The following is a 22,146-nucleotide window of genomic DNA, read 5'->3' as shown; positions in this document are numbered from 1 at the left end:
ATACAGACGTCATTTGTTAAAAGCCAACCGAATAGAGGCGTCATAAATATTGAATTCTGCGTTCCGTTTCACTATTGTCTATACGCTTAATTTTATATAATCTGTCTTCTTATATTCTCATGAAAGTAGATACAATGTATTAGTTAATACTACAGTCATAAAATATTGCAAGTATTATATTTTGTAGCAGTGTTAGATAGAAATAAAAAGTGAACATTACAACACTGATATTTTATATTTTTAATCTTCAAAAGCACAATGACTCTTTAAATCAGTCGGTTAAAACACTGTTTATATGTGCGGATGTGGGTGTAAAATATGTCACTGACACTCATTCATTGACAAATATGTCAAAAAGGGCTACGGTATAAAACGATTTTGCGATTTCGGACGAATATCGCTATTTACGAAAGAACTATCAAACGTATCAACAATAATGTAATCAGAAGTGCATCAGATAGGGCGTTAGCGCGCCAAAACAGCGAAAATAGGCTTTGTGAACGTTTAACCTCGTAGTTGTGGTTCAATCGTTTTCGCATATATATCGTTTATATCATGTTGAAGTTCAAAAAAATGGGATCGGATAAAGTGCCGTTGTTACTTGTGACTGCAAACGTTGGATCTATATTTGAGGAAGTAAGCATTACATTAATATATTTATACCTTTCTATTGCAATAGGCATTAGGTCCTTCTTGCCTTCGGCCCTTTGCCTGAATATTAACTGCCCAGAAGAGATAAGTGTTCTAAATTTAAAATGTTATTTATATACTGACCTAGTAGATTGTACTTGATGATGTACCTTTTAGTTCTCTTATAAATATATAAATTGATATTTTACAGTTTCAAACCAAAAGAGTAAAATAGAATCCCTGTGATATGACTTTGTTCTTTGGTACATCTGTCACAGTGCAATATTATTTACTATTATAGATTATTATATATCAAATTTAGAATAGTTACCTTGTTGGTGTGATATATTATTATTAAATTAAATTTATTAAAATAATATTATGTTATGCTACTGCTTTTATGGAGATAAAATAGTTTCTTTAGCATAGTTTTTTATAATATTTAAGTAGAAGTGAAAAACAGGAAATAAATAATAAAAACACATAAAAGATTGTTATAGTGGATAATGTCACACTACTATTACTAACTACTATTATTCTTGAAAATCAGAAATATAATTATGGCACCTCCACTCTAATTGTCATGACAAATTTTTTTTATAGAATATCAATGAAATAATGAAATTAATAATAGGCAGAAAAATATAATATATAAAAATATATACTTTCATAAGCAGCTAAAATCTCCTAAATTATTTTATGTTTGAATTGTAATATTAAAATATTTTTTATTACATTAATTATTATCGTTTTTGGAGCTCAGAAATTGACATGTTCAATAAAACATTAAGATTGTTCTAAGACTTAAAAATTAAAAAAAAATAAGTGTCTACTATTAAAGTATATTTATTTGCTAATACTTTTTTTAGTTGTGAAATTATTTAAGTGGATGTAACATACATCTATTTTACGTTTGTGTCATGTAAGATATTGATCCTGCACTCATTAGACAAATATGATGCTAAACCACTACACCATCAAGGCTATGTCATACTTAAATAAATTATACAAAAAACTATTTGAAGTATTTATCCTGAAATGTGTGTGATCAATATACAATCATAAAATGATTTTAAGGCCCTATACAATAGAAACCACAAATGCCTGTGGTTTTTTGATGGATATGTATTGAATGGTGGTTCCGTATGTGATAACAATATATGTTGGTAGGGCAGCAGTGGATTGATAATAACATGTACTTATGATCCATTACTAGCTATGTACTATATGAGGTTGACTTACATGCGGTTCTTGCTGGAAACTATCATGATATTCATAGTGAATTTGACATGATGGCTAACTGACCTGATCTCATCTTTATATTACCATCCACCAGTGGCGAATGCACTATGCCATTATCATCTTTTTAAAAAAATGTATCGTAAATTTGAAAGTTTGAAAGAAATATAACGTTGTGCCTTTATTAACATCTGTCTTTATCCAAATGGATCTTTAGTGAAAGAATAAAAATGTTAAAAAAAAAATTAAACCCAGAGACGGCTGTACTCGCTCCCCTGCCACATTGGTTTTCAATATATACAGTCAAATATAGGCTTATAGTACACATTACAATTACACGCCTAAGAGCCATTTTTTACAATCCATTTTAATATCCATTTCTAATTATAGTTTACTTCTATACCAGACTACAAATTTTGATAGGGTTTAAACTATAATTTTAAAAGTTCTTGGTTTATATATGTATGATAGGTTGTCTGTGTGAGATTGCTTAAAGCGGTAAAGCCACCTTTTGTGCATTAATGTAAGATTGTATATTTTTATGTATGCAATAAAAAGTTATATTAATAATAATATCCCTGGACAATGCACACAGTGCCATCCCAAGTTCCAAGCTAAGCAGAGCTTGTGTTATGGGTACTAGACGACTGATATACATACTCATAGATACATTTTTTTGTAAATATATACGCAATCTATATAGGAAAGTAGTACCGTAACATAACGTAGCACTTACACCACATCTGTTCATACTCTCCGTCTGACTGCAGGATAGTCACAGAAAAAAAAATATATAGGAAACACCCAATACAAACAATAGTATTCATAAGTACAAATATTTGTACTGTGCGAGAAATAGATCCCACGACCATCAGAAGTAAAGCGGTGTGCTAAACCGCTAGAGCACTGAGGCCGTCAATTATTATTAATATTATAACCATTAGTAAATATATAACAGTTTTTGAAGTAAAATAACATATTTGCTGTTTTGTCACGCAGCCATCGGTAATGCTCCCAATATGGACATCAGAGTTTCTACAGGCGGTCTCACGGATGGACCCGAAGTTCATTGCGCTACATCTACAAGAGGTCGGCGGTAAAGCCTACGAGAAGTCAATGCAATACGTGAAGGACTTTGTGCAGAGACTCTGCGAATGTCCAGAGTTGCGGCTCTACGACAAGATCAGAACGTTCCTGGACGAAGACTTTAGTTCACCGGAGAAGTTCACGGTGAGTTATTTTTAAGACCCGATGCAAAAAGACTCGTGTTATAAGTTCTTTTTTATATCCATATTTTGCAATCGGCTCACCACGACTGTAGATTTGTTGTGGGAGTGTGTAGTATGCTGTTATAATTGCGATTTTTTTGGTAGAGGAAGTTAATTAAAATTTGAATTTTATTACTAGTTATAGTAATTAGATTACTTTGTAATTAATGTTCACAATAAAAACAGGTACTTTAATTATATTGCGGTTAGCGTTTGTTTATTTATGTACTGTACATGAACAATCAAACCATTACGCATACACAGATGTATAATTTCCCGAGCGAATCACGGAATACTTATTGCTACATATATAACTAATACCTATATTATGTAGATTTTGTGATTTGTATTATAAATTGTTAGTAATGTGGACTAATAACCCCATTACTATGTACCATATCAGATTGGCTTCCACGCGGAAACCATCATGATAAATTCTTCATGAATTTACCACGATAGGTTTACTGACCTGGCCTCATGCTTATCCTATGGTGCCCGCGAGAGGAAACCGTTAGCGCTGGCGAGTGCACTATTCCATATTTCAATTACTGTCCTTAAAAAAAGGAAAAGATTTTATTGTTTAACAAGGAATAACATGTGTTTAACAATGCTGACACCAAGGATAGCGTAATTTAATTACTCTAACCGACATAAGTGGTAGCGGCGACAGAGGTCATAGGGTCGGTTCCGTTGACGTCAGCCTTAATTAATTCCTTTTGGACAAATTTAATTGAAACTCAGTTATTGCACTCAAACTCAGTATTTATACCACTTGCCACATTGGAATAGAAATTTCTTTATTCAAATAATTTAAGCACTTTTGAATAGTCATAGTTATGTCTTTTTAATCTACCGCTGAATCGAAAAGCTGTTCTCGTTCTTGTGATGAACAAAAACGAGCAAGAAACTGAGGTGTTGCTCTTTTAAATAATCGTTGTAACTACATTTTTAAGTCGTTGTAACGTTGCAGTTTTTAGCAAAAGATAGAGTGTTTCAAGAGGCTGGTTTATATGTAAAATACATGTAGTACCACCCGTGCGAGACCAGAGCGGGTAGCTAGTATGAATATAAAACACGTGACTCTTCCGGCTCGAAGGACCAAATACAGTATTGTTTATAGGAATTGGGAAATTTGTTAATAAAATTATTTATAAAAGATTATTGTTCATAAAATGTTTAAATAAGTACATACATTTCATTTAAAGTTGTCCACTACTCTAACATTCTAAGTACGAGTATCTGAATATTTTATACGTCATGCGATATTGATTTTACGTAATTTATTAATGATTGCATTCAGGTCACATCTGTTATGTACGGGTAAATTGTGTGTATTTGTCGGTATATACCTTCGTATATATAACTTCGTAACAATAAATCGAATGCTAATGTTGTCTTTATTTACTGTAAATATCTTCCTTACTCATACATCCAAAATTTGTAGAATATACAAATTAATCACTGTGTATGGAATTCATTAATTTTCCCATACATTTTTTTATACCGGGGGTTGGGATTTTGTCAGGTGCTTTAGACCTGTAGTACTGCGACCTACATAGATCTATTGTTCTCGCCCTTTTTCAGAAATTTTATATGTATATAGTATACAGTAATACTACGTATAAAGTATGTCTGAGAATAGGTTTATAACAAATTTTCATAACCCTAATTGTTAAGGTTGGCTCAACCCAAAAATTTTATGTTTTCGTCAAATGTTTTTATTTTTAATATATTGTTATTTAGCATTGAAATATATAACCCTACATTTTCACTCTTCTATCATTACCCCTATTTTATAATAGTGATTTAATTTATAAAGCAAAACAGCGTTTGCCGCGTCAGTTAGTTTGATTATAAAAAGCATTTGTTTTGTACTCTCGCAGGCTCTCGGCAACATGTACTTCGCTCACTCTTCGCTGACAGACCTGAAGATCTGGGACTTTGATCTGAAGGCATACGTTGATGTGCAGGGCAAAGAGATTCACAGCGGGAACATTGAGAAGGTTACCACCAAAGAGAAAGCAAAGTTCCCCCAGCACTTCTTCCCTGAAGTAAGTTTTCATTATTACATCAAAGTTTTTTTTGTCATATAAATACGTTTTATTTCATTTCATACACGAATAGTGTAATGGAAAACAAACTGTTTTTCTATATACGAATAAAATAAATAGGTTTGCAATTTATTATTAACATTTTGAGATTGCAGTTGCGAGCGAAGTTTTTCGTAGTAATATATGTATATGAAATATGTAGATATTTCGTAACTGTTAGTTTAAATTGTCAGTAAGGTCGTAACTTAATCTGCCGACATCGGTGATCTAGCGGCGGCATACCGCTTTAATTCCGATGGTCTCGAGTTCGAATGCGAGGAATCCAGAACATTTGCTGAGTGTTCTATGTATATTATGTATGTAGTTACAAAAATAAATACTGTAAGTATTTATATCCGTTGCCTAGTATAACACGAGCTCTGTTTAACTTGGGACTAGGTGACGTGTGTATTTATTTATTTATTTAATTCAGGCTACATGGCCCATATTATAAATGCCTTATAGACTAACATACATAAGAAATAATAATAAAATATGAAAAATAAAATTGTCTCTATGGTCACGGCACTGACGACGGCAATCTGCCACGGTAGCGCCGATAGACCACCCTCTTCGGCCAATAGTTCTCCTTCTTGAAGGGCAGCATGTTGGTGGGGACCAGGGCCACGAACGCTTTGAAGCTCGCGTTGTGGCTCGATTCCAACTGCGTCACCCTCAATGTCAGGTTGCTTTTAGTCCGGATGTAGTCAACAATGTCCTGTTCCTTGGTAGCGTAGTGTAGGCGGAATAGGTACATTGCCGTGGTCGGTGTTGCGGCACGTAACAAGAAGTTGGGCCCTGTCAGTGCTGTGCCACAATGGTTTCGATTGACCCTCTTTGTGTGCCTCTTCTTTTGTACCGTGACAAAACCATCATCATCACGGTCAGCAGACTTTGTACACATTGGGGTAATTTTCAGAGTCACTTTAGGCTCATTCCGCTGAGCAGTTGGTTTTTTAGTGGCGTATTGTCCAGGGATATTATTATTATAATAATGAAGACCCTGAATGCTATTAACAATAGTAGTTGGAAATGCCCAGCAGTGATAAATCGTAAGGCCACCGACGTTGAATGGATATGTATTGTAATAAATTTGTATGTAGTTATATGAGTTATATTACCTAACTGGCTGTGTCTGCGACTTCGTCCACATGGAATTTAACTTTATTTTTCTAAAATAAAAGTAGCCTAAGTTACTCCTAAGGCAGGTATCTGATGTAATATATCAGATACCTGCCAAAAAAAGTCCCGTCAAAATCGGTCCACCGATTTCAGAGATTAGCCGACAGATAACAAAAAGACAGATAGACAAATATTGTAAAAAATTTTTTATTTCGGAAATACATATGTATTATATATATGTACATATATATAGAAATCACCCAGACCGGCACATTCAATCGTACTCATGAATACAAAATGTTTAGAAATAGATAGCGTGATTCCAAAGGATGGTTTATATGTATAACAAGCTGTACTATCGTGACTTCGTCCGCGTGGAATTTCCCTTTATTTTTCTAAAATAAAAGTACCCTAAGTTACTCCTTATTACATCTACCTGCAAAATAAAGTCCCGTCAAAATCGGTCAAGCCATTTCAGAGATTAGCCTGAACAAACAGACAGACAAAAGTAGTAAAAATGTTATGTTGGTGTAAGTACTGTCTTTATATTCATATGCATGTAGAAAACCCGGTTATTTCAATATTACAAACAGACTCTCTAATTTTATTTATATGTATAGATAATAACAATAGGGTGCAATCTGAGGGAATGGGATTGTTAGTAATGTGGACTAATGAACTCATTGCTAGCAATGTACCATGTCAGGTTGACCTCCATTGTTGTAAACGGTGTGTTTGTCACAATGGGCTCACTGACCTGAACTCATACTCATCTTATTATCCTGCACTGGTGCCCCGTAAACCGTTAGCGCAGGCGGGTGCATATGCATGTTTGCGGTTTATGGACGCAGTTGCATAATTTTTTAAGGATGATATGGAATGGCATTATCATCCATAAAAAAAATTATGCAGCTTTTTCCATAAATCGCCAAAATTCGTTTTTTATTTCTACACTATTGTAAAAACAAACCTCCTCCTACTGGTCGTTGATTACACATAAAATTTAATAAGAATCGGTCAAGTCGTTTTATAGGATTTTTAAACGAACACAAGAATTTTATGTGAATGAATAATTTATACTTTGACTTTATATCCGCAGTGTAAGTGGTCCCGTAAGGGTATACTGCGGACTCGCTGGATGATCCGCGGCACCGCCGTCGAGTTCGTCAACATCCACCTCTTCCACGACGCGTCCAATCTTCTTGCCATGGAGCCCTTTCCCTCAGTTGGTATAATTTTGTCTATACCTTTTTTTTAATGCTACGCCGTTGGCAAACAGGCATACGGCCCATCGATCGTAATCGGTTACCGTGCCCTGAATTACCAGGGTTGCTATACTTTGTCTATAGGTTTTCGCAGGCTGTATGTGTACATGCTTTTTATTGATTATAATAAAATGACTATAAATTAAACGTAAATCAAGATATCTATTATGTTCTTAATTGAATAGTAGGTGGCATATTCAAAATTCTTAAAATATAATGTAATCTTTGCAAAAAAACCTTTAAGAGCTCTTAAATAAAGAACACGTTGAAAAGATGACAAGTTCTGGGTCCGCCCTCAATAGGGTTACGGAGGGTAGAGCCGTAGGAGTTTTATGCCAAAAGGCACATCTCGACCTTTAAAAGTCTTTATTAATATTACAAATAATATTATCAGAGTAAAAATCACGTTTATTCTATTCTATATAGAATGGAATATAATAGAAAATCATTTATATAAATAAACTTAATTTAAGCACTTAATCTACCGCTTATTCGGAAAGCTGTCTCATCACAAGAAGAAAGAAGAATAAGCAAGAAACTTGTGTGTTGCTCTTTTAAACAATCCTTGTAAGTTTACATTTTACAAGTCGAAACGCGTGAATACAAACTACCAACCAGCACTAATTTATTTAGGCTCAAATATAAAAACACAATAAGATGAAATCAGTCGTAGTGATAAGAGCAGACCATATAATGTGATAATTGTAAACAACTGTACAAAAATGCTTAATATAACAGCTTAGGTCCTTAATTAAGAGTGAAACTAACATCTTTAATATATTAAATTGTATATTTTTATTGATTAATTCTTTATTGTACCAGAAGTGAATTACAAAGAATATAAAGATAAGTAATAATGTACAAAAGCCGGTCTTAACGCTTAAGCAATGTCTTCTAGACAAACTTTGGGTAGAGAAGAGATGACAGAAAGTGGTAGATGACCAAGAATTGACTAGAGAATTAAAAATAATAGCGGATTTTTAATAATACGATTACTTAGATATGTACTCTATTTTTTAAATACTCGTATAACTAACAAAATATGAAGTAGCCCTAAAAGTTTTGGGTTATTGAAACGATTATGTATAAACAAATTCAATACGAAAATTATAGAAGTAATAAATTGACTATAACGTATAAAGGTTAAAGTTTGGAAACCACTGCTCCACACAAATGAAGCTTTGTTATAGCAGTATATAGATAGATACAGGGACTTATGTTTAATTGAAACTGCAGACATGTGATAAGGGTTTGACGTGTATTGTGCAAGCGATGTCTGTCTCGATAATATAGTAGTATTACGTACGGCCATGTGTTTATTCCCATACCATAGGTCAGATAGCGTAGCGTGAATTGAAGATAATAATGACTGTATAAGTACCCATTATTTGAAATACAAAGTCCTATGTATTAGCAAATGAAATTTATTATTTTATTTATTTACTAGCTGACATTGCAAACGTTGTTTTGCCATATATATAAAAATCGCTATTAAAAAATTAGGGTAATGATAGAAGCGTGAAAATTTAGGGTTGCATGTATTTTTTAATGTCATATTATATAAAAATATAACAAATATTTAGTGCAAAAAACAAAATTTGTGGGTTTTAAGTTTTATAGGTATATTCAGGAGATCTGAGTATCGGCTACTATCTGTTTTGAAGGTGGACAACCCTTAGGACTTAGGGGTATGAAAAATATGCAACCTACTAAAAATGCATATAAAATTTTATAAAAATCGGTCAAGTCGTTTCGGAGGAGTATTGTAACTAACATTGTGACACGAGAATTTTATATATAAGATTCCAATGTTACAACACCATAACGTAAATAATTTTATGGCAAAATAAAGATATTTACTTCTCTCGACGTTTCGACTAGGTTGCACTAGCCGTGGTCAGGGTCCGTGTTAAGTGTTAAGTTTTTGCGTGAAAGAGTAAAAACATCCATCCATACTCACAAACTTTCGCGTTTATAATATTAATAAAATATATATACTATATATAATGTACATATATAGGTCTGTATAATGTATACATATTTATTTATTGGTTATATGAATGTGTGTGCCATCATAATGCAATTTTTTCCTTTCTTTTTCTTGATGGTGACGACAATAAATGAATATATATACACGATGCCATCAATTATTATCATTACTACGTTTTTCAATACTACTATGTTTTTCCCAAGGTTGTTTACTATATGTTGACCGATATTTACCCACTATTATTACTTTTTTTCACTGTCTATGAAATTTTCAATCAATGTATGAATTTTCTTTTTCACAATATACCTCGTTTTTGTGGTTTTGAAATTATCAAAAAATTAAATTTATCATCTGTCTATTATATCATTATAGTTGTATGTATGTACTTAATTCGTGCAGGTGTACTGCCGAAGTCGACGGCGCGCGTTACGTCACACGTTACGCCACCTCCACTCGGACGTGAATGCAGCCCCGTACTTCATATTTGGTGACTTCAACTTCAGGACTGACACCGGCGGTGTCGTTAAGGTACTCAAGTTTATTATATACATATATCAAACTAAAATATTTTCATTCGCCTGATATGTCAAGTCTACTCTACTCACTGATCTGTAATAGTTACTAATCATCGGGCATTTTTTTGTGAACTCCCGCGATACAGGTTCGCTTAGTGCGGGGTCCAATGTATAATCGACTTTATAATATTTGTGTGATGGAAAAATAATGAATAAATAAATAAATTATACTAGCCACTTTTATTTTTATTTGGAGAAAATAGCTCATGGTGACTGCCCATGCCCGTCCCGGGAGAGATAAGCGGGTACTGCGAGACACCTACTCACTAAAAACTCCAAGGTATCCCGACGAAGCGGCTATTGCTGGAGTAGCGATATTCGTATCGTCAGTCCACTGAGACTCCGGCGGCGTCTACCTGTTTTAGTGTGCCCACTTCCTTTTTGTGATTTTTTGCTTTTTGTGAACATACTATACCTACCGGAGATAGTATAATTGTGTCTTAGGATTGCATACAGCGCCATCTTGTCCCAAGCTAAGCAGAATTTGTGTTATCGGTACTAGACAACTGATATAAATATCTATTTATATCAGTTGTCTAGTACCTATAACTATCTATACTATATACTTCTATATACATAGAAAACACATTAGTATGGATGATTCCAATTTATATCGAACATCGATTATTAATTATAAACACATCTGAAAACGTATTTTTATATTCCTTCTCTTTCACACGATTTTTCCTAATTTGAAAATAAGTGATAAAACACTAATAGATAAATACGTTCAACAGAAAGTGACAGAAGATTTGACATCAATTCGTATGCAAAACGGCAACAGCGCTGACGCGTCGCGGCTTCAATTCCGAGGTACCGACGAGCGTATAGTACTGACTATCGGCAAGAAGGAATTCGCTCATGCAGACCACCAGAAGATCTTCAGAGAACCATGGGTACGTTGTATTGTATAGTCTATAGCTGACTTAACATACACATTCTTTCACGCTCGATCGCGCGGGATAGACAGTACGAGCAATCGTGGTGATTTTATTTAACTATTTTTGTTGTCACATTTTACTTCTTCTAATCACATTCTTTTAAAATTTGATTCCACAGATTATTTTCCAAAGACCCTTTAAAACTTTTAAATATTTCAATAATTCTATAATTATGTCTTTTCCATAGTCAGCAATGCTCAATTTTGTAATATTAATAAATTATTATAAAAAGACTCTAAAGCACGCACGCCTGATGGACTCGGGCACGCGCAAGCTGACGTCGCGAGCACTATTTCCCGTTCTTTGTCTATATTTACGTATATGCTATAAAGACCGTTTCTCGTCCTTTTTGCTGCATTGCATTACAAATTTAACAGTGGAATAAAGAAATAACTATTCAGAAATATTTATTTGAATAAAAATATTATTAATATTGTTTTAACTTCACTAAGTGATGATAGAGTAAATGATTATTTTTTATGAATTGTTTTATTATTAAAAAATCACCTGTATCTTTATAGCAATAAATTGTATTTTCAGTTACAAAGGTTTGACAAAGAGCTTGAAGCACTCCGGCCGCATCTATACGAATTTCCCGTAAAGTTCCCACCGTCGTATCCCTTTGAGGAGGATATACATCTACCTACGCATTATATGAAGACCAGGTATGACTATTCATATGACATTTATTATATCTATTATAATTGTGATCTGTATTGTTCTATGTGTAAAATATGCTAACACTGAATGTAGAATTCTTTGATTTTGCGTACTTGATATGAAAACTAATTAAATAATATGTCCAGATTTTTATTAAAACGTGGGTACCTCAATTGCACATATTTCAGCCACCAGGCAGTTTGCTTTGGATGATGTGGTTGAGGAGTGAGATACTCGTACATTAGTGATGTTACAGGATTAGAGGCATGACGTATTAGTACTCCAGAATAGTTATATACGACGGTTACCACTTACCAACGGGTCGTTTGATCTGGAAGAAATATTAGCTTATTTGCCCTTCCAATTACATAAAAATCCATAAAACTTTGTATTAAGTTAAAACTAAGTAAATTAAATATGAATAGTTTTTGTAAGAATTTAATGTAAATAGAGTAGTAGTAACCTGTTAGATAGGTTAATCAATAACCTAATCAAACTAGAAAGACTAATTATGCATTCATTTGCTTCGGATTTGCTATTAGATCCGGCTCGAAGGATTAAATGTATAATTTATATATACTGCTAAATATGAAGAGTGGTATGTAATGATTTATGTTTTAAGAAAAATCTGATACAGTATAATGATGACTATATAGTATTTTATGTGCGATAATTTTGTTGTACGATTTTTTCTTTCACGATATCTGCCATAGCCATATTAATACACGGCAAACAGTTTGCATCAATAGACGTGTAGTAAGAGATTTTTCATACAACTGATTACATTTTATTACTTTTATTACCTCTCTATTACGCCGTGACGATATGTAGGCTTGTATGGATACAAGCCATTCGATTATTCCATGAAACGGTTGAAATAAATGGGACCACTAATAATTTGTTATAGATGTCCAGCTTGGTGCGACCGCATACTGCTGTCTCAGTCAGCGCGCCTTCTAGTCCAGCACCAGGACACCAGTCGGACTGGGGATAATAGACATTTGCATTCATCCAGGTACGCTGGTCGATATTTATTAGAGATATACATAGCTATGTCCCATATCTGTCAAAGCCTATTTATTTTAGCTAACAAACTATTTCGTCTCTTTCTTTCGTGCTATTTTCGTAAATTGAAATAAAGAGAAAGAACATAATACATTTCTAAGAGGGTTTACTTTTAATGGCCGGAGGACGGTGTTTAGTGTGACAAATAAGTTTTTATACCACATGTTATGTTATCAACAAAAAATATTTAACGTAATCCTTTACTTTTTTCATTTACTCTTTTTAATTCAATTACTGACGCAAGAGGCTTATGATCTTAGTTCTCAGAAGTGGCAGTATGGTATTGTAGCAGAAGTCAATTTGTCATACTGTCGGCATTCTGTTAAAACTAACTAATTACGTACTGAAATTTTCCAAATAGAGGAATCGAACCCGAAGCCATTGGAAGTAAGGCTGTGCGTACACACAGCCTTACTTCCAGTGGCTTTGGCATTAAGACTATGTTTTAGCGATTTAGCTAGACCATTGAGAGATGGCTTTAGGTATACCTGTGATGCAGTTCATGTATATACATGACGCTTTTTACTTTCCTTCAAGCAATATATTATGGATTGTTATAAAATTATTGTGTATTGCAGGAAGTCTGTGGCAGAGTCTAGCGAAAGCAGCGGTCGCAATTCCGCTGATGGTAGTCCGGCTCGAGGACAGGTAAAACTATTTTTTTTTTAACGCTGGCGGGGCACCAGTGTAGGACGATATGATGAGCATGAAATCAGGTCGGTTAGCCCATTTTGGCAAATGGCAATTTACTACAATAGCTTCCAGAAGAACCGCATGTAGGTGTACCTGACATGGTACATTGGGTTTTTAGTCCAAATACTATACTAACAATACCCATTCGAGTGGGAAGGGGTTGTTTGTTCGATATTTAGTGTGTTGTACACTAAATATCGAACTAACTTGTGCTAGCAATGGGGTTATTAGTTGTCAAGTTCTTACTAACATCCCCTTCCTGAGGGGTTCACACTAACAAGTGGTTGATTGACAACAGTCGAGCCCGGGCAAGGGTCTGGAGAAGAAGGGCAGCGTGGCCGAGCTGGACGCACTGTGCCTGCCGCCCGCCGCCGTCAGCAGGAAGAGCATCGCGGACCCCACCAGCGTGCAGCAAGCCATCAACGCCAGGTGAACTCCATACACACACATACATACAAAAATAGTGTTTTTTACCAGTTCTTTAAGACAGTAGCTAGCTGATAAACACCATACACACATACACAAAATGTTCCATCTGTATTTCTTGCCGGTTCTATACTGAAGTAGTTATCCGATAACCATACACACATATCTGTATATACATAGAGAAATATACCAGTTGTGTTTCTTGCCTACAGAAAATGTTCTAGTTAAGTTTCTTTGTCAGTTCTATACTGAAGTAGCGAGCCGATAAACACCATACACACATATGTGTACATACATACAGAAAATGTTGTAGTTGTATTTCTTGCCAGTTCTGTACTGAAGTAGGCAACCTAATTGGACGACGGAATAATGATGGAAAATTTCGATGTGCTTAAGTGGTAAAAAAATCATATACCTTCAATATTTTATCAGCGAAGAAAGATTGTAATTAATAAATAATTCAAATTTATTAATTACAATAGAATGTAAGTAATATGTAATTCAAATTGTATTGAAATTTAAAATGTATAAATGTATTTGTTTTAGTAAAATAGAATAGCAAACAACATGGCAGTTATCAGATGAAAAGTAGTATATATAGATAACTGCTGTTATATATAACATATAGAACTAATAAGCCTATGAACAGCAGCACGGATCTAACATCATCATGTGATGCATGTAGAACTATTAACACAGTTATAAATCTTTTATGAAGAAAGAATAGTTAAAAAAATATATTATAATACCTTTTTGCTACAACTGTATTTTTTAAAAATTAATGTGTTCTATAAATATTTTATCTTGAATTTCATATGAACCAGTTTGCTAAGGTGAGTTTTATGTGGAAGGTAGGACGGGTGTCTTGTGTGTATGCTGTAACCTAAAAATATTAAGTACTAGGTGATATCGCTACATAACCATCTAAAATCACATAATTGAAAAATGGAATTATGAATTCATGTCAAACACAACGACGTGAATAGCTGACTGACTGAATAAGTATTATGTATTTATGAAAGGGCGGACTATATACATTTATGTTTTTTTCAAACGCAAATAGTAAACTATTTGTATTCATCATGCTATCTCCTTCATTCTCTACAAACTCTGCCTTCAGTCCTTCACAAACAAACAAAGCAAATCTTTGACAGTAATTTGGTGTGCTAAATGTATTATGGATATACATATATATGTACAGCACATATAAAGGAAAATATTGATTTATTAAAAAAAACAACTGCTTGTAATCCCGCTCAAAGGACCAAATAAAGGTTGTATTGATTAATAAAAATGACTGCATAATTTTTATGTACAACATAACGATCTTATATTTTTTTTGTATTTCAAAATACAATAGTTAAGCTATTCCTTGATACATCGGTTAATTAATCAGTTTTCATATTTTTAGATGAGCCCGCGTCTGGTGTCAGTGTAGTAGTGGTCACCCATCCCATTATCATGTTATGATGAAATGTTTTTTAAAGGGTACAAGAGCTGATTTTTTGTTGTTAATAATGATGCACAAATAGATGTTAGCATGCACACTGCACCCAATGGGTATATTTATGTATGATTAATTTATATATTTAATGTAAGTACAATATAAATATTAAATGGCCACTAAAATTAGCCTCCATTATCCTTAGTCACGCCTTAACTTAATAACTATTTAACCAATAAATTCTTATTTTATTGTTTTCTAAAACTTATGTCCACTTGCGGAAAGAAAAATTAGGAAAAGTTACATAGATGTTTGAAATAAGTCTGAAAACATTGCGATTATTTACTAATTTCCGTACATTATGGATTTGGATCATTTTAACCTGGCGCGTTTGACTTGAACTCGCGCATTTACTAATACGGCATACAAGATTTATTTTATGGATTTGCGTAGAACATATGTAGAATTCTATTTTTGGGAATTCAAAAAGGCTTGAAACTTGAAAGGACCATTTCTATGTACGGGTTTGTTACAGTACACATCTTTTTAAATATATTAAGAATTAAATAGTCAAATGGTTGTACTTTATAATATAACTGTACAGGACTCCTTACATTCGGGCCGCTGGCTGGCACGACATTCCATATTTTAAATATTTGTAGTTTTATATGAATATTTGGTTGCTATGGTTTTGTTAATCCTTTGTTTATGGTAATTAATGGTAAAATGGTAGATGAGCACACGTGGTATGTTTGGTGACCAAACGTGAACTAAATTTGATGTGACTGAAACGATCTGTTATGAAAACAATGATGACGGCGCACAAGTACAAAGTACAAAAATCGTACGACTTTCTGCTTTGTGCAGTAGGTTCAAAATCGATTGAATGTAATGGAAATAAGCCCGTTGTAGGGTAGCGGAGTCTGAACACTCCCCGATCCGGCGGAAGCTGGTACGCAACCAGTCGGAGGGATCGCCGAAGCCGGGAGACGCGCTCTCGACCGAACTGCGGCGGCTCGTGGAGGGGCCCGCCAGGAAACGGAACGAGTACGGTGTCATTGGGGACACCGCCTGCATGGGGGACCATAAGGTATATAAGAATAATAATCTCTAGACAAAATATCAATATAACATTGGAACTCAGCCTTTGGTGCAAATTTTGGTAATAATATATTTCCAATCCAATAATTTAATAATTATAAAACAGTTATCGCAATAACATAATATATATAAAAATTGTGGATAAGCTACCAGCAATAATCAATATTGTCTAATAGAATATAGTTATCCTCTCATTTGCGAATGAGCCAATTATTGGACTCGGACACCGTAGTCCCATTTGTGGCGACGGGCTCAAAACCCCTTCTGTGAGAAGTCTCACAGGTCCCCATCTGTAGGACCAATTGCAGGACTTCAAGTCGTTTTGACAGCTAACTGAAAAGCGAATGATGTAATTGTATTGCAGCCGATCTACCTGCGCGTGATGCTGCAGAGTGACCGAGGTACGGTAGCGTGCTGCGGCGGCGGCCTGCCGTGCGCCCTCTGCCTCAGCGCCGCCCGCCTCCCCCCGCGCCCGCCGCGCCCCCCGCGCCCGCCCCGCGCCCTGCCCCGCCTCCCCACAGACCCCGACCTCTACGCCAGCAAAAAGGGCAAAACCCTCTTCTCTAGTAACCCCGACACCCTGACGGACGACCACAGACCGAAACGCACGCGCACCGGTTCCCTAAACGAGAAAATCCTCCGAATTCCCCACGTCGAAATCACAACGGCCGACTACTCGAGTTACGACGGCGTATTCGTTAACGAAATCGATAACACCTTACTCTTTGTGAGGCCGTGCATGGACCCCTATACGCCGGAGAGTATCGATTCTCATACGCCCGACGTCGAAGAGGCGTCCAGCGCTGAGGAAATCGCGAACGAACTAGACGACGTTCTAGGTGTGAGTATGATCGAATCTAAATCGATTAAGTTGAATCGAGACAGGAGCGTCTCTCCTACCCAATTGAAGCATAGACTCGATAAGTTGTTGACGGAGGACAGGTATACGGGTGTACCTGAGATTCAGAGGCTAAATAGTAGAGAGTCTTGTAAGTCGGACGGTAGTAAAAAAGGGGGGTTGTGCTGTTTGGCTTTGAAATGCTACGGGTTCTGCAGGCGGAGGGCGCCGAAGGTCAATTGCGGTTGTAGTGGCTTGAGTAACTGTTGCACCTCCTGAGCTGTATGACGTTTGTGATTCGATTTTCGAATGTTGTTGACAAGGCACGAGCTCGATGAAAATCAAAATCAAATTTAGAATTTATTGTTTTTTTTTTGATATTGCTACATTCCATAGATAATTTCGTGTTTGATTTAATTTATTGAAATTAATTTTTCATCGAGCTGTACGTCGTGAGTGTTTCCACTGCATAATTATTTTGTTCACTAATGTTATAGTGTATCTTGCATTGTGATTTCCTAATTAGATTCAACCGTTTTATTGGTTGTACCGACAATGGTAATATTTACCATAGCTGTTTAAATATGTGGTAATTTTTACCATTAAAAATAACCATTTTATTTGCATGACTGTTAGAATTATTTGTATAATTTTAACTGTGTTTTTATCTCACTATGTAGATTAGACGTTATAGTTAATGTGTGTGTAATAGATTGGTGCTACTTGCGCGATGTAAATTGGTCGGTCTGTTTTTTTTAATAAACGACTTAGTTTTATGTACAGTACAACAATCTGCAGATTTTACAAAGCAGAAGTGGAATCGCCACTATTCTTCCTATGTGGTTGTAGCCCACTCCTGCATAAACGAATATCTCCATTGGAAGGTAGACACTATCTTGAAGTGATAAAAACCATCGCTCCTAAGAATATCCTTCGAATATCTTCGAATATCGATAGCGAAGTTTAAAAAAGGGCGAGTACAATAGATATATGCAGGTTGTAGTGTTACACCTAACATGATAGCCCAAAACCCTCAATAAAAAAACTAGTCTGTACAAGAATTTAGTTATGACTGATTGGTTATTTAAATCTCAATAAGAGACATGCATGTATTTTATAGACCAACTATTTCGTTTATTTTGTAAACTATTGTTTTATCACTTTGTATTTTTTAATAATTTAAATTGTACAGTTACATGAAAAATATTTTTTTTTATGTAACTGTTTTAGAAATGCAAAATAATCATAGAGTAGTGTAACGTGACGTAATGTAGTTTAATGAAATATTACTAAGGCGTCCATTAGACGTTCACTTATTTGCATCTATTTTGGACAGTGTTGCCATATTTTTTCATAAAATTGTATACTGTTTCAAATATATATTTAATGAGTGATATAAAACGGCAACTAAATATTTTGTCTTGAAAATTTATGTATTTTCAAAACAATCTTGAAAATGTAGGAAAGAACACACAACTTACTGGTTTTTTATGTATACATTTTGGCAATATTGTTTATGAAATAATTTTAATGAACAAAATCAATCTTTCAAATTTTTATGTTTTAACAAAATTTGTAAATTTATGGTTCTGTTATTTTGACAATAGATCTGATAGCTCTTTTTATGACATTAGAAATAACTTATCAACTCTTTAAACCTTTTTATCGTCTAATGGTCGCTTAAAAGTTCTCAAGTAAAGTTACGGGCATTATGTGAATATGTTTTGTCATAGTGATATTCACAGATTATGATAAGATAGCTAAATCCCCGGCGGTACCTGCATCCTTTTGGGTATATAATATCCTATGCGTTTAAATCGTGGTTATGATCTATCTGTATACCAAATTTCATTCGAATGTAATAAGCTGTTTAAACGTGAAAAAAATGTCAGTGGTATTTTTTTTTGTGATCTTGCTATTATTTTAAACGCAAAAGTTTGTGAGTATGGATGGATAGATGGATATATGTTTATTACTCTTTCACACAAAAACTACTTAACGGATTTTGATGAACATTTTCAGTAATATAGCTTATACATCAGAATAATGTATACTATAAATTTCACGCAGGTGGTACAGTATGGTACGGCTAGTATTATTCAAGAATGTTCACATAATAAAGCTCGTATCCATACGAGAGATTAAATATCATTATGTCCCCACCTTTGTATATATATTGATGTGTTTTGAACTAGTCGACATCGGTCCATCAATATGAAGGTACTGATAATAAGTTAAGTTAATAAAAACTGATAGCAAAACGAATCCTAATCTTGCACCATTACATTATGTGCCATTTTTCAATGACAATTTAACAATTTTCAATATTGATCACTACTCAGGTCGAAGTAGATATCTCTAAAATTACTTCTGCTTTATTTTATATAACAATAATAATTTCAGGACAATTCGCACAGCGCCATCTAGTTCCAAGTTAAGCTAACTAGAGCTGGTGTTATGTGTACTAGATAATTGATTCAAATACATATGTTTTTTCGTAAATACATATTATTAATTATATTATTAACGGGGTCTTAACAGTCAATAAGTGTACGAATAACGTGAGTGCTGTGTGTCGCGATCTTTCATTGAACAATCCAGTGATGGTAGATGAAAAAACTGCTGTCACCTATCTACATTGACATCGCTACATTGACAACCTAGTCGAAACGTCGAGGGAGCTAAATACCTTTATTTGCCATAAAATCTAAATCTAAAATATATATTTTAGATTTAGACTTTGAAATTTGACACAATAATTATTGTTATGAATAAATAAATAAATAATGTATATTGAGTACGAAAGTTTAAAAATAAAGTACGATTATTAATTCTAGTCAGTAAAATGACAAGTGCAACTGTCACTGATGCAAAAAAGGGTGACCCGCTATAATAGTGATGGTCGGCAATCAATAGACTTAGACATTTAGACATGCTTTATTTTATTAGGTATCAAAGCTTTTTTTTATTGTTAAATATTTAATGCACACCATATTAAAAATTACGATTTTAGAAATACCTTACCAGAATATTAAAATTTCTCACTATAACATTATTACAAAAGCTGGGAAAAAGTGTATAAAAAGATTCAGAGGAATTAACACTAGAATTTTTATTTATATAAAAGGCAATTTGATATTGAATAAGAAAATGTAATCTCGACTAACTTTTAATTGTTAAAACTCGATTCTACCACATCACTATTTATTTGGAACTAAATACCTGCAACACTGGAAATGTCATTTTACTGACTGGAATTAATAATCTTACTTTAGGAAAAATACTATATGTGGAAGCGTCTGTCTCGTACCTGTATACTTCTGAGGATTTCTTGGGTTTCTTAACACAGGCTAGCGTCTCGATGATATTTTCGCTAGCTTTCACTATTTCACTGTAGGTTTCACATTCAGTTTTAAAATATTTTAATATAGGAATCAACGCGTGCGGTATGGCCACAGTACGGTCAGTTGTGTGAAATAGAGTAGAGAGTTGTTGTGTGGAACAGAAACTAACGGGCTCTAAAATAATGGTCTGTGCTTACAATAGGTATAAGGTAGATTTCGAATAACTATATACATATTATACATGGAATACGCCCAGACCGATACAAACAATAGGAATCATTGGATTATATTGAAAATTGCATTAATTGTTTTTGAATATTGACATATAATATAGTTCATACCCTCTGTATGAAATGTTCAGAATTAAATTTTAATTAATTAAGTTATTTTGCAAGTAAACACAGTAAAGTATTGCGCTTCGATACGGCAGGGGAGTTGGTTGGGTATTTTTATTAATTCACTTTATTATTTGTTATGTATATCTCAAACTTCATAGTTCCTCACATATATGATATTCGTGTTTATTTCGTGCCTTATATTTAAGCAGTTAAGACTCATGTTGGTGTCATTTAATTGTGTATTTTGACGGCCTCGGTTTAGCATACCGCCTTACTTTCGATAGGCACGGGTTTGATTCCTCGCATAGAATGAATATTTGTATTCATGAGTATGGCTGTTTGTATAGATCTGGGTGTTTACTATGTATATTGTATATGTATTTTAAAAAAATGTGTCTTTTTTTTACGGCCATCGAAAGTAAGGTATAAAAATTCATACAATTTTTCAAAAATTCCCTTTGCGTGATCAATTTAATATGAAGAAAGTCCGGTCGCTCAGAGTTTGCGTTTCTGACAGATCGGGATCGAATGGGCGATGTAACTTTGAACTGACATACAATTTACGGTAAAATTTTAAATATATTTTATTTGCCTTATTAACGAGTGAAATGTCTTACATTACATTAAAATACACTTACATTAAAAAATTAATAATTATTCCAACGTACAATAAACGTATTAATTTTGGTCTAAAATTATTAACTATTAACAAATATAAAAACAAAAGTTTTGAAAAGTCCAACCACATCAAACCGCACAGTCTTAAGGTTATTTGGTCACATCACTACAAAAACATACTTAAAATTTTTAATATTTTCTCTCATTACTAAGGCCAATAAATGATATTTAAAATTTTACCATAAATTGTATGTTCAAAGTTACAACGTCCATCCGATCCCGACCTGCCAGAAACGCAAACTCGGAGCGGCCGATATGTAGTACAACATTTGATTTTAGATTTCCAACCTGTTTCATGAAAAAATAATAAGGCCAATACCTTATTATTGCAACTTCGTCCATTCCCGGCTTGGCAGAAACGCAAACTCTGAGCGGCCGGACTGTGTAGTACAAGGTTTGTACACAATTTTTTTTAAATCATTCATAGAAACTGCGCATT

General features: G+C 34.1%; 1 protein-coding gene across 1 annotated transcript; it reads left to right on the top strand.

Moving 5' to 3' along the window:
* The first annotated feature begins 376 nt into the window (after positions 1-376).
* LOC131845507 (uncharacterized) lies at positions 377-17,626 on the top strand. The gene is made up of 12 exons (XM_059194574.1): positions 377-636; positions 2,869-3,099; positions 5,021-5,188; positions 7,449-7,574; positions 10,004-10,132; positions 10,917-11,075; positions 11,661-11,785; positions 12,688-12,795; positions 13,424-13,493; positions 13,837-13,967; positions 16,321-16,498; positions 16,874-17,626. Exons 1-12 carry the CDS (start codon positions 556-558, stop codon positions 17,624-17,626), a joined length of 2,259 nt encoding a protein of 752 aa, XP_059050557.1. The 5' UTR covers positions 377-555.
* Positions 17,627-22,146: the final 4,520 nt, after the last annotated feature.

Source organism: Achroia grisella, unplaced genomic scaffold (genome assembly GCF_030625045.1).
Source record: "Achroia grisella isolate CSIRO2021 unplaced genomic scaffold, CSIRO_AGI_Agris_v1 utg474, whole genome shotgun sequence".
NCBI classification, from domain to species: Eukaryota; Metazoa; Arthropoda; class Insecta; order Lepidoptera; family Pyralidae; genus Achroia; species Achroia grisella.
The sequence above is the reverse complement of the archived record's forward strand: the minus strand, read 5'-3'. Positions and strand labels throughout refer to the sequence as shown.

Coding starts and splice junctions, on each gene's coding strand:
- LOC131845507 (XM_059194574.1), top strand. CDS start 556: ATGTTGAAGTTCAAAAAAATGGGATCGGATAAAGTGCCGTTGTTACTT. Junction 3,100..5,020: donor GTTCACCGGAGAAGTTCACG/GTGAGTTATTTT, acceptor GTACTCTCGCAG/GCTCTCGGCAACATGTACTT. Junction 7,575..10,003: donor CCATGGAGCCCTTTCCCTCA/GTTGGTATAATT, acceptor TAATTCGTGCAG/GTGTACTGCCGAAGTCGACG.